Source organism: Scleropages formosus, chromosome 4, assembly GCF_900964775.1.
Source record: "Scleropages formosus chromosome 4, fSclFor1.1, whole genome shotgun sequence".
In the NCBI taxonomy this organism is placed as follows: domain Eukaryota; kingdom Metazoa; phylum Chordata; class Actinopteri; order Osteoglossiformes; family Osteoglossidae; genus Scleropages; species Scleropages formosus.
In genome coordinates, this window is record NC_041809.1 from 36,527,376 (window position 1) to 36,540,816 (window position 13,441).

General features: G+C 43.5%; 1 protein-coding gene across 2 annotated transcripts; it reads left to right on the plus strand.

Annotated features, from left to right (window-relative positions):
* Positions 1 to 115: 115 nt before the first annotated feature.
* LOC108934261 (kinesin-like protein KIF20A) lies at positions 116 to 10,180 on the plus strand. Of its 2 annotated transcripts, none has more exons than XM_029251384.1 (19): positions 116 to 145; positions 1,658 to 1,862; positions 2,637 to 2,747; positions 2,860 to 2,979; positions 3,293 to 3,431; positions 3,611 to 3,786; positions 3,958 to 4,057; positions 4,283 to 4,495; positions 4,584 to 4,695; positions 4,893 to 4,967; positions 5,059 to 5,202; positions 5,573 to 5,741; positions 5,873 to 6,016; positions 6,868 to 7,007; positions 7,208 to 7,310; positions 8,061 to 8,286; positions 8,545 to 8,627; positions 8,718 to 8,855; positions 9,378 to 10,180. In XM_029251384.1, exons 2-19 carry the CDS (start codon positions 1,680 to 1,682, stop codon positions 9,639 to 9,641), a joined length of 2,640 nt encoding a protein of 879 aa, XP_029107217.1. In that variant the 5' UTR covers positions 116 to 145; positions 1,658 to 1,679; the 3' UTR covers positions 9,642 to 10,180. The 2 variants fall into 2 exon arrangements, with proteins under 2 accessions (XP_029107217.1, XP_018607356.2); XM_018751840.2 differs by lacking the exon at positions 116 to 145 and adding an exon at positions 823 to 897.
* The last annotated feature ends 3,261 nt before the right edge of the window (positions 10,181 to 13,441 follow it).

Here is a 13,441-nt window from a genome sequence, read left to right on the forward strand (position 1 = left end):
GTTGGTTTCAAACACCTCAAAGTTTTTATTGAATCCAACACGTGTGAAACTTACAAGACTGGCTGATGGACTCCAGTGCGCATGTACAAAAAGTCGTGTCTGTGGCAAACCCAGAGGGGAGAGAAGACTCATCGTACACACATATGTATGTTTTACACTTACATTTATTCACTTAGCAGACGCTTTTCTACAAAGCGACTTGAATGGATACTATGTAGTGTTACTAGCCCACACACCTTACTCACCAAAGTGACTTACACTGCTAGATAAGATACACTACTTACAATGGGTCACTCATGGACCACAGTCAGTGTCTAGTGTCACCACATCCAAAATTAAATCTTTTACACTACTGCTGCTTCCATTCATATTAATTACTACCGTACACCCTGCTGTCATTATTAATTTCACGTTTTATGGACCTGCATACTTCTTTCAATTTCCAGTTTGCTTTTATACACCAACGTTTAAAAATTCCGAATACTACTAGTACTGTGGTGATTATGTGATACCGCGTAGCTATTTCAAATGGACTCAAGTCAACGCCAAGTTACATATTGCTACAGACCAATTATCATCATATGATGTTCTACTGAATAAATTCATAAATGTAAAAGAATACGTAAGCAGTGATATTAGGCTGACTGGTGTGTTGACATATTGACTTTGATACTTCGTGCCTCTTCGCTTTCTGACGTAAAATGATTGGTAGCAAGAACACTTCCGGTCTGTTTGGCTCTGTCATTGGCTGCTGTTATTGCGCAGCCTGGGCTTCTGTGTTCCAATTGGTCAGAATTGTCCAACACTTTACGTGTTGATTGGCTTTGCCTTTCAAAGCGAAGTTTGAAATATTGCCTGCGCGCCTCGTTCGTGGTTGTTTGAAGATCCGTGTAAACTGTAAGTATTTGCAAAACTGTGGGCAGTTTTAGTTGGATGCTTCATGAACAGTTTGTGCGTAAACTAGTTGACCAGAAATGTAGTATATGATAACGTCAAAAGTTCCAGCAGCTGTGAACTTCAACAGTAGTTTACCCCGCGCGTTAGCCTTAAAAAAAATTAAACAAAAATAAAAACAAAAACAAATTACACAAAATAGGTATAAAAACTAGCATTAAACTTTTTTTCCAGCGTATTCCTACTAGTATGTAGAACTTGGTTTATACAACTCTATCTGTATCGACGATAATTAATATTTACTGTAGTATATAGTATAGTATTATTTACTCTGATTTAATCATTTACTCCCGTTTTGGGTAGTACATTCCTTTTGCTACTGTACGTGTCAGGCTGGTCTCCCCAGTTCACTGGCTTTTAGACTTTATTTATCAAGTTGTCGAAGAACGTGATCCAGCTCTTCTTATGTCTTTAATCATGACTTGTTACTTTCCAGTTATTGCTTCTTTGAACTGGACCAGAATTATTATATGAGAAGCTAGTCTGTAAAATTGTAGCTACTAGTGCTGCACTAGCTACAATTTTACAGACTAGCTAAGCTTCTCATTATAATAATAATAATAATAATAATAATTCTGGTTCAGTTCAAGGAAGCAGTAACAGTTGAGTTCCTGCCTCATGTGAGAGATTCGGATTGTGAACCTTTCCGCCACTTGTGTCGATGTTTGGGGAGACACTGTGTTTGTTTGCTTCCCTCCTCTAGTCCCGGGTTCCCGATCCGTGCCATGATGGAGGTGCCGTCGGCGTCGCCGGGCGGCGTGTCCGACGACGACGACGTTAGGCCCAGCGTGCTGGAATCCACAGCCGCTGACCCCGGGGGCCTCGCGGGCCCGCGGGGTCGAGGTTACGACCTGCCGGAGATCTCCCTGATCTCCTCGCCTCAAGACGACCAGCCTTTAAGGAAAGAGGTGAAGGGAAGAGAAAAAAAATACACACACGTGACACGCACCAGCTAGGATCTTCCAGTTTCTCAGATGGCCCTGAGATGTCCTGTTCCGTATTTATGTCTCTTAATAAGGCCGTTTTTCGGCATTTAGGTATATAAATAAGACAGGAGCTCGATTCCAGGACTATTTTGACCGGCTCCATTTCTTTATGTAAATTGGGATTCTGTCCACTTTTGGCCTGGAGATGATTGTTTCTGTTTGTAAACACATCTTTCATTCTGATTTGTTTTGCATCTTCTAGCTATTCTCTAACAGTTAGGGCCTTTATGTGACACAGATTGATGTATTTTTGTTTCTGGATATTTTCTCAGCTCTAAGAGAAGATATTTAGAAACAAAAATACATCAATGAAGCCACCCTGAAGTTAGTTTTTATCGACACCCAACACCCCTGAAGCCACTTGGTCAGGATGATTGGCTTCTTTCTTCTTTTTGCAAATGTTTTTTTAATGCTAATGCTCTTCTCTTCAATAATATATATTATTGCCACTCTGGCAATATTTTAATGGACAAAAAATTACTGCTTTGTATGATTAGCGCACATACATTTGCATAGAAGTTGTATAAACTTGGAACTTATTTTCCATGTGGATTACATGAAATTAGTTTTATGTGTGCTTCAGCTTTCTTGCCTTAATACCTTCTGCATTGCTGTTTTCAAGAAACCCAAAGGCAAGTAGGAGATGCGTGCAGAGGGAACTTGTCATTTACAGTGACTTTTGTTTCATTCTGCTAGGTGAAACATGTGGGGATACATATGGACAAAGAGGATGATGTGGAGAGAGTCCAAGTGTATTTGCGTGTTCGGCCCGTGCTCGAGGCGGAGAAGGAACGTGGTGAGGAACAGGTGTGCAGTCTGACCAGTTAGTTGCTCCTGTTATAAGGTAAATGATAAGCTTAGTTCACAAAGTTTGTAATAGCTTATGTTTTTCCTTCTCTCTCTCTGTCATCCTCCCTAGGGCTGTGTCTTTATTCACGACCAACAAACCGTGGTGCTGAAAGCCCCCACGGACTCGTTCAACATGAAGGGCATGGAAAGGGGTACTGCTCAGAGCATGCACAAGTTCACTTTTACACAGGTAACATGCACAAATGCAGTAAAAGGTGGTTTGTTGGGGCGGGGTTGGGAAAACACCCTTGCTTTTCACTGTATGAGCACAGTTGCGGCCAGAAGTTTGTGTCTTTGGGAATTTCTAACACTAGAACACATATATAGTTTGACTGAAAATTTAAAAGAAAAAAAAATGTGTAAAAACCAAATTCCAGGAAGGTATTTGCAAGTAGCATATCCTCACTTCATGTGGAGAATTCAGATGTAAACTTTTGATCTAGAATAAACAGATGCTCACAAGTACCATGCAAAAATACAGAAAATCTCTCACGATTGTGTAGATATCTGGACCTGAGACAACTCAGCAAGAGTTTTTTGAGTGTACCACGAAGGAGCTTGTGCAGGAGGTCCTACGTGGTGAGAACAGGCTGCTTTTCACGTATGGCATCACCAACTCTGGCAAGACATACACCGTCCAGGGTGAGTCTGAATGCTGATTCCATTCGCTAAATATTATACAGTTTGTTCTTTTCAGTGAGATTTTGAGCTTTTAGTCCGTTCTTTTTGTGTTGGAAAACTGGACTTTTTAAAGTAGCCACTCTTGCAAATGCAAATGTGTTCCTGTATAGCGAACAAATGTTTTCCCACCTGTTCTTTAGGAACGAGCCAGAAGGCCGGCCTGCTCCCCCGGACACTGGTGGCCTTGTTTCGCAAGCTGCAGGGTCATCTTTCCTGTGCGCTGGAGCTGAAACCAGTGCTGTGCCAGGAGGTGCGCGTCCTGGACCATACCGAGGTCCAGGCTGAGGAGATCCGCCGAGACAAACTGCTACACATGGTGAGGAGGATTCTGGGAACGTGCTCAGTAATGGCAGGGGAAGAGAAAAGCAGATGTCGCTCAGCAACGGGCCAAGGACGGCTAACGTCTGTCTCATTTGCAGTTTCCCAACTAACATAGAAGCATAGAGAAGGGCATTTTATATTTAATTTGCTCTATTTTCAACCCCAGACAGAGGGAATGATGTCCCAAAATTCCCGGCTGCGAGACGATGTCAGCATCAGCTGTGATAGTGGCTTTTGGGGTGCGTCCACAGTCGCCCAGCTGGAGGGTAAAGTGTGCACTTTCATAAAATCCTGTCATTGTGACAGTGGAAAGGACTCATAAAAACTTTCCTAGTGGGATTCTCCAATATTTTTATGATTGCATTTCCAGTTTTGTTGGGTTTCTGCTCTTGTTCTTGGGAATAAATCCCTCCTCTGTACTTTCTTTGACCTCAAGCAAATTTGCCTGTGGAAAGGACTGACCCTTCTGCTAACCTTGTCTGTCTTTGTAGACTCAGACAGTGTTTGCCTGGAAGCCAAAAGCCTTTCACAGAGTGGAGAGGAGGGGCTCCCGGAAGGGGTGCAGTTCTCGGTATGGGTGTCCTTTTTCGAAATCTACAACGAGTTCCTGTATGATCTGCTGGATTCCACGTCTTCCTCGCACCGCAGGAAACGATCGACATTGCGCTTGTGTGAAGATCGCCACGGAAACCCTTATGTGAAAGGTGACAAACACAAGATGAAACACACAAGATCATGCAAACGCTGATAAATCTGTAAATGGTCATTCACAACTTCCCTCTCCTCTTGTAGACCTCACCTGGATGCAGGTCCGCAGCGCTGAGGAGGCCTGGAAAGTTCTGAAAGTGGGGCGCAGCAACCAGAGTTTTGCAGGCACTCATATGAACCATGTTTCCAGCCGCAGGTATGCACAAGTTGTGTTGCCTTATCTCAATAACACACTATGAGTATGTCCATGCAGGCAGCTGGGAAATAGTGTCTGTGTGCAGTTTTTTAAATTCTCTCAATTCTCTGCACAAAAATAACAGGTGAGTGGCATCTAAGGTTTACAACTGAGTGAATTCCCGTAACAGTGATTGGAACGTCTTTCCCACCCTGTAGTCACAGCATCTTCAACATCCGCATCCTGCACACGCACCCTGGAAGCAGCAGGGGGCAGAATGCTCGGATTAGTGAGTAAGTCGGTTTGTGCGCCTATTCCTTGCCCCCTCTCTGTAAAACCATTGCTGAGAAGGAAGTGTATCGCTCTTATGCCCTCCTCCCCCAGGCTGTCTGTCTGTGACCTTGCGGGGTCAGAGCGTTGCAGAAACCAGCAGAACGGGGAGCGCATTAAGGAAGCAACCAACATCAACACCTCTCTTCACACCCTTGGCCGGTGCCTCAATGCCCTTCGATACAACCAGGCCAACAGGTGTGTGTGTGTGTGTGTGTGTGTGTGTGTGTGTGTGTGTGTGTGTTTTTTGTAGTACTGTTCTGCAGCTCTGATGAAGCAGGCGCCTTGAGCGTCTTCTGTTGTCCTAAACACAGATGTGAAATAGTTCACAACTCTGCCTTTTCGGTGTATATTCAATTAACGAAACTTCAACAGAGGCAGCATCATCCATCAAAGTGATTAAGAGATCCCAGTCATGCATGTCAGCCTGAATACAGGGCAAAGCACATTCACAAGTGTCGCAGTTACTTCATTAGATGTAAGGCGCGTGAATCTTGCGGCCCGATGGAAAGGTCACTACTGTGACACAGACCTGAGCTGAGTGCACTTTGCTTCCCTTCCCTTTCAGGTCTCGGCCCCCCCTGGTCGTGCCCTTCAGGGACAGCAAGCTGACACGTGTGCTGCAGGGCTTCTTCTGCGGCCGTGGTCGCTCCATCATGGTGGTCAACATCAACCCTTGCGCCTCCAGCTATGATGAGACACTGCATGCCCTCAAGTTCTCCGCTGTCGCAATGCAGGTGAGGCTCAGCACCCGTTGCCTTTTGTTGTTCTCAGTGCACCAGGGGTATGTCTGTAGTTTACTGTAACCTGAGCTGTGTGTGTGTGTGTGTGTGTGTGTGTTCGTGCGGGCGCATGTGCACCTTCTCAGCTGGTCCACATCCCGTCCACTAAGACCCGTGTAGCCTACATCCTGTCTCTGCTGCAAGGATGTGAGCAGCGAGCCAGTGAGAGCACTCTGCTGGAGGAAGAGGATGGCGACGAGGAGGGAGACGTCACCATGTTTGATTGTGAGGTGAAGCTAATTTATCTATGTATGAGCTTTTGTGAAAATGTTATGAGAATTACACAATGTAACAGATTTTGTTGATTTTATTTATTTATTTTGCATTTTCCTTTAATACTTTCACTGTTAGTTTGTACTATATGTTAGTTTCTACAAAAATGTTCCACATTCTTGAAATTGGCAAATTTTGGCACTGGGTTCAAAACACCAAATATTCCAGTACCTTTTAGAATCTAATGCTTTCTAGAATGTTCTGGCACCTTCTAGAATCTTCCAGTCGCTGTATAGTACCAACTAAAGCTGACACTCTAGAAAACTAGTGCTATTTTTGTAATCAGTAATCATTAACTAATCAATAAACACAAAAATTGACATAACTAAGACTTTTCAGAAATTTTGTTGTATTATCAGTTGCTCAAGTAGGGGAAAAAAGTTCTAAGAATTTAATGTATTTTGTTTTTTTTATAGAAAAAATTTGTGTATCTACAACAACACGATAGGCTTTTTTCTTAACGTTTCTGACACTTCTGTAAGCAGTGTTGCAAGTCTTTAACTGTGATGGGAATCATTTCAGCCTTAATGTAGTTATGAATGTTTGGAATGTTGTCAGATCTTTCTTTTCTGCTTAATTTTGATTTTTGGGAGCAGAAGGAAACGGAAGGGGTGACATTTGGTGAATATGGCAATTGTGGTATTGCACATTCCTCCCTGCTCTGCAGCGAACTGTTGGAAAGTGCTTGGTTTATGCACCATAACAACACCCCTTTCCAGACTCCGGTCTCTGTTCAACTATTTTTTTGCCCGTCAATCTTCAAATCAGTTTATTATTCTTAATATCATGTCCCTTTTCTGCTTTCCAGGAGCTCCTGCGAGCCATAGAGGTGCTGAAGGGAGAGGTGCTGAGACAGAGGGAGGAGAAGGAGACGTTGGAAGGCAATGTGAGGGAACAGGTCTTCTCCGAAATGATGGAGGTCATAAGACGCATGGAGAAAGACTTCAGGTATTGACTGGGTTGTGCACAGACTGACATTGATGTCGCATAATTTGATATGTGAATCATAGTTATTCGACGTGTCATTTTTGTTCTACCTTTTTTAAAGGTGGCAGCCGCACAACCTACCGTTGCGGTGCATAATATCTGTATTGCGACGTGATCGTGCACTTAATCCACACACCGTTTGCTCTCCAATTGCTCTTCAGTGAAACCCTGGAAACGGAGAGGGAGCTGATGCAAGAGCGATATGAGGACAAGATCCAGAACTTGCAGAAAAGCCTGAGAAGATACTACATACAGGAGATTGAGGTGAGGGAAGTGCTGGGTGTTTACTGCAGAGAGGGGGAGCAAGGTAAGGGACTTGCACTAAGGAAATGCAGGCAGGAAACGGCTAACCCCACCCAAAAAAAGCTGTTTTTTTTTTTAAGCTGCCTGGAGACCTGGTGTCTCACAAAGGAAACAAATTAGAGATGAGCGAAGCTCTTATAAGACTGAAGTTTGGCAAAAGTCACGGAAAGAAGAAAAATTTTTTTTTTATCCCAGATTTTTCAATGTCTGAGTCCAGATGAATGTTGCAAAGTAGAACAAATTTCTCTTGTGTGGCACCCAGTTTATTCTACATTACATGTACCTGATGCTTTTGTCCAAAGCAACTTACAATGTAAATATACCTACAATTATTTACCAATTTATACAGCTGGATATTTTTACTGGAGCAATTTAGGGTAAATTTAATTTAATTTTGGTAAGTACCTTGCTCAAGGGTCCTACAGCAAGAGTTGGGGATTGAACCTGTGACCTTTGGGTCCCAAGGTAGCAGCTCTAACCAATACACTACTAGTTGCCTCCCTTCTGCTGTGAGTGTTTTTACATCGCAGTGGCAAAGTGATCACGATCTGGTGTTTAGCGCTACTCAGGGATGTGCAGTTGAACCATCTTGACAGCTTGGTGCTTCGTGTTTTTCATTGCACACCACAGGCTGTCAATTAAAATTCATATTTCATATGGGGGACATAAGCGCGCTGCAGTCCTTTTTCCTTTCCCTTCACTCTCCCACAGGAGCGGGATGAACGGATCAAAAAACTGACAGAAGAGCTGGGACACAGGAAGGAGCTTGGTGGACAGGGAGTATCGTTGCTCCCGGCGAGCGAGGGTGGTCCACCACAGCTGGGAAACGAGGGCCATCGCCATTCCCGTCGCAACACCTCCTCGCAAACTGCAGAGCTGAGCAGAGTGAGGGAGCAGCTGGTCCGGTGCCAGGCTGAACTGCAGGAGAAAACGGAGGGTGAGTAGAGGTTGAGGGGTCAGCCAAGACTACTTCTGTTGTCAGGGTCACTAACGTTCCTAAAAGCTGAAAATTCTTGCGGTCTAAAGTGTTTAGACAAAATTTGGAGCAATTGCATGTCCGAAAAAATGTGCCTGGGAAAAACGGAGTAGTGCGGAGTGCTGAAATGCCGGGATTGAAGGTGTCCAGGGACAGGGGTCGTAGAGGGTTGCCTTCACTAATTGTATGTAACTGACCCTCTTCACCTTCTCCCTGAAGAATTGCGCAGTTACCAGGGTCAGACCATCCATACGAGCAGTGTCACTGTCACTGTGGATAACCAGCTGGAGGAGGGTCACAAGGTCAGTCTGTGGGCTCCAAATGCCATTTTGTCTTTTGCAGTCAAGTTGCTCTACTAGAGCTTACCACATGCTTGTTTCTGCTCCATCTAGAACCTCCGTCAGCTGCGTGTCGGCCTCCAGCAGCTGAGCCTGAACCTGCGGTCAGGGGAACGGGTCTGCTGTAGCAACACGAGCGGAGAGCGGCTGCGCACCATGCTGGCTGCTGCCGAAGGGGTGGCTGCCAAGCAGGTACTGTGCCAGGTTGGGCGGGAGCCCGATTGCTCGTGGTAACAACCGTGATCGGTGACTGCAGCATCCTCATTGGTTGTAAAGTTGCACTTGTTTATGGTTTTTAGGATGGGCAGATTTGGGTGTCTTCCATCAATCAGATGAATGTGGAATTCAGCACCTGGGTTGAGTTAGTGGTCCTGTAGGTACATAGTACACATGATGTTAAGTACAGCAGCTCTTCTCAACAGTGGCCCTAAAGACCAGCTGTGTGTTCTTGGTTTTAGCTCTGTATGGGTTGAAGCATGTTGTCATTATTGTTATTACTGTTGTAGAAACAGAGACGTGACCATTTCTTTTGACTGTTCAATTCTTTTCATGTTTCCCTGTCACTTTTAAGGTCTAGAAAGGCAAAACTCACCAGAAATAATTCGCTAAGACACTTGGAGAACTGCATGCAAGAGGCACTGCACTAACCCTGTCCTCCACTAATGTCACGTTCCCTCTTCCTCACCCTTCACACCCCACCCTGATTCTGCCCAGGAGCAGACACTGGTGGAGCTGCAGAAGAGCTGGATGACGGTCAGAATGGAGCTCAGGAAGAAGTCCGAAGACGTAGCCGGACCGCAGCTCCCAACCCCCGGTTCCTTCCGGAAAAAGGGGCACCCAAACCGGGAATCTGAGCTTGAGAACAAACACCCCAAGAAGAAACGCTCTGTCCGATGTGTGCGGAACGCCCCCCCGGTCAGCCCCGCCACACCCTTTTTCCGCGCTCTGCGCTCCCGCCAGCAGAGTCCCCTGTCCTGACGGGGTCAAGTGTTGAGTTTCCAGGAGTGCAGTGTTTGGAAACAGTTGGTCACATTAACCAGCCAAATCTGAATGATGCATTGGCTTTGAGTGAATGTGAAATAACTCAGTTTTAGTGCCATGTCATTTACACAGGTTTCTCTGATCTGTCAAATCTGGTGCTGGGGTTTGTGGTCTAAGGTGGTGTGTTTTCTTCCTCTCAGCTGTACTGCAGCTCACCTTTGGGGTGTAGAGTCGCTCATCAAATTTCAAAATATTTCAACTTTTGTGAAGTTCAGAATACCTTGCACATAAGTAAAATTATGGAATATAAACAACATATGCACTACTTCATGACTTGGTGGTCAGCTTAGGATTTGGTTTTGATTTGGTTGTTCAAAAATCACTGAATGGTTCTTGTTACTGCACTGCACTGTTAGCTGAACAACGCAGTGGTGCTGGTTTGAAAAATAAGTGTATTTTGCTTTGGTGGTGTATAATCTATTTAGTTGTGCTTCTGCACATACTGGTGCTCAATTACCCTGAATGCTTTACCACACTTTTGGTGCACATCACTTTCTACTGTGTTTCGTGTTGCTGTGCAGGCAGTACTTTTGCTTTCATAGAATGTGAAGCATTTCAAATGAAGCTTATTTTTATGTTGAAGTTCTCCAGTTTGCATTATTTTTCGGGGGTGTACCGTACACAGAAGTAACTTTTTCTCGTTTTGCCATGCATGTATACACACCTTCACTTACATTACCGTATGTATATAGCTTCATTTAACCAATCTTAAAATAGGTGGAGCCATTTTCTTGTAGAACTGACTTTGAAACAGCTTCAGGAATTTATTTTTAATCTGAAAATTAGATTTAATGTCAAGTTTGCAAGAGCTGTTGTTGAGACAGATAAAATCCTGCAAGAGCTGTATAACATGGCAGTGGGGTTAAAGAGTTAAAAAATAGTCATGCTAAATGCAGAAGTTCACATTTATTTAGCAAAGGTTTTTCTTCAAAACACCATACAGTTAATTTAGTATTAAGATGATACTTTTCTCCAAGGTGATTGATTTACAGTGCTAGTTACCGTATCAAACTACCCACGGTTTCACCCATTTATGCAGCAGAACACCCATTGTAAGAACTACCAGGTTACTGGAAATGTCTTTCGACCAGAGGAGGAAACCTATGTGAAGACAGCATGGATGAGCAAATTTCACGCAGACTGAACCGGGTCCAAACCCATGTCCCAGAGGCCATGAGACACTAGTGCTTCCTGTTGCACTGCTGTGTTGCCCAAGACGATAAAGTTCTACAGTTTCTAGCTTGTGGGATGTAATAATTGTCACATTACCAGAATTGTATTTACTTTTAATCTTTATATATTTTAACTTGTAACCCTTTTCCCCGGAGCCCTCCAATCCCCTCTATTGGTTGGAAACAGGAAAGCAAGAAATTGTCGCATTTCTTTGTATTTAAGAACTCACACTGTATACAGTGTATGTAATTTATTTAAAAAGAAAAAAATTCTAGTAATTCTAAATTATAAACATGCAAGATGTGGTGTTTATGTCACATTACAAGTAGAATTCACTTTAAATGAATGGATTGTAATGTGGCGAGTGTTATGTGTTTGGGAACTAAGTGACAAACCAAAGTGGTGTCATAAATCATGTTTCCATTGCTGGATGGCCACTGGGAAGAATGGCAAGAAGAAGTGATTTAGTCGGATACTTCATAGAACATAGGTTTATTGCACCATTTAAAAATGCCCAAGGAAGTGCAAAAGTGATTAACTGGGTTCTGCAGAAAAGCAAACCAAAAGGTGTAAGTCGGGAATGAGTGTCAGTGGAGCTGGGAAGGAAGCTTTGATTGTTTGTTATTGACATTGTTGTGAGTTTCACCTTGAGTCACTGCAACTACTAACTACTGAAGAAAATGTTTATGTTCATTCTATAGATACAATCAGTAACGGAGTGTTTTATTTTTAGTGCCCAAAATCCATATTGGTTTGATCATCATTCTTTGTAGTGGGGAAAAAAAAACAAGGTACAGCTGCTGCCTTGTTAGAATGTCTTCTTACTCTTTGAAAATGTAGCCTATAAACTATAACGTCACGGCAGATTATTTAAAACTCCAGCAATAAAAATCCATGTATGTGTGTACTCTACGAGTGTTTTCAGTTCCTCAGTGAACTTTTCTCAGCGCAGATGTTGTTGTTCTGAAGCCAGAGGGAAAGTCGTGTCAAGTTACCGCCCTTTGACCTTGTGGCACCAGCGAGGCTGAATCGCGATACCTGGTTTTGATGGTATTCAGTTGCGCTAGAAATCAGTAAGGAAACCACAACGCGAACCTCCACCCGTGATGTAGGGAGGACTGGTGCGAGCGGTGAGATGAGAACCTCTGTTGATGTGCTTCAACACAAGTTTATTTCTTGGGAGATGAAAATAAGTTGATCATCTGATGAGATGTCTCATAGCCTAATGGCTTTGAAAGCGTTGAAAGCGAGGGCAACTCACTTTTCACCTTCTGACCCTCCAGCCAAGAAAGATGGTACAGTTGGTTTTCATATGCTGGAAAAGCTTCTTTCTGTTTTTTAAACCTATAATTCAAGAGGAGTCCTCTTGGGTACCAGAGATTTTGCATTTCTCTGAGCAGGAAAAAAAGAATTTTTACTGGTTTATGCCCCATGTGAAATACCGTGATTATTTTAGTGGAAAAAAGGTGGAGGTGCCTTCATATTTCATAGTGCTGTAAATTCTATATAAAGTACCGTATGTAACCCAAGGGATTTACTGCCATGGAGTTCTGGCCGTTCTTAAATACCCAGAGGTGTTGGTGTGCGTCCACGCTTCAGAAGGCGAGTAGTGTACTGTGGTACACTGGCGATCACTCCATTTTCACCACATTCCCACTGAGCGCTGGCTCTTCAGTGACACCAAACAGCCTCAGTGACTCATTTGTAGAATCCGTCAATTACTTTTATTTAGCTGAGGCTGCTGTCAGTGGTCAGATAACTGTTTACCCTTTTACACAACAGGGTTTTCTTACTGTACCGATTCAGGGTTAAGTACCTCGATCACAGCCCTAGAGCAGTAGTGGGATTTGAAGTGACAACCTTCAGATTACAAGGTATGAGGCATAAAAAAAATACACTACCTGCTGTCCCTAGAGGCAGTTGGTCCATGCATCAACACAGTGCAAACAGGTGGCTTCTTCTACAAACCCCATTTCCAGAAAAGTTGGGACACTTTCTAAAAATGCAACAAAAACTAAAAACTGCAATTTGTTCAATCACCTGAACTTTTATTTACCTGATAGAAGTACAGAGAAAACATTTTCAGTGTTTTCACCGACAGCTAATTGTATTTTGTAAATATAAAAAAACAACAGAATGCGACGCCTGCAAAAAAATAGTTGGGACAGAGGCAAAACAAGACTGAAAAGGTTGCAAGTAACGCCGTTCTGGAAGGTTCCACAATTAGCGGTTTAACTGGCAACAGGTGAGGTTATAAAGATAGCGTATAAAAGGAGCATCCACAAAAGGCTTAGTCTTTGCAAGCAAGGATGGGTCGCGGTTCACTACTTTGTGCCAAACTTGGTGAGATAATTGTCAGTCGGTTCAAAGATGGTGTTTCTCGGCACAAGATTGCAAAGAATTTAGGTTTTTCATCATCTACAGTTCATAATATCGCAAAAAGATTGAGGAAGTTGGGGAAAATCTCGGTGCAGAAAGGCCAAGGGTGGAAACCGCTACTGAATGCCCGTGACCATCGAGCACTCGGGCGGTATTCTTTGAGAAATCGTCATGCTACCGTGATG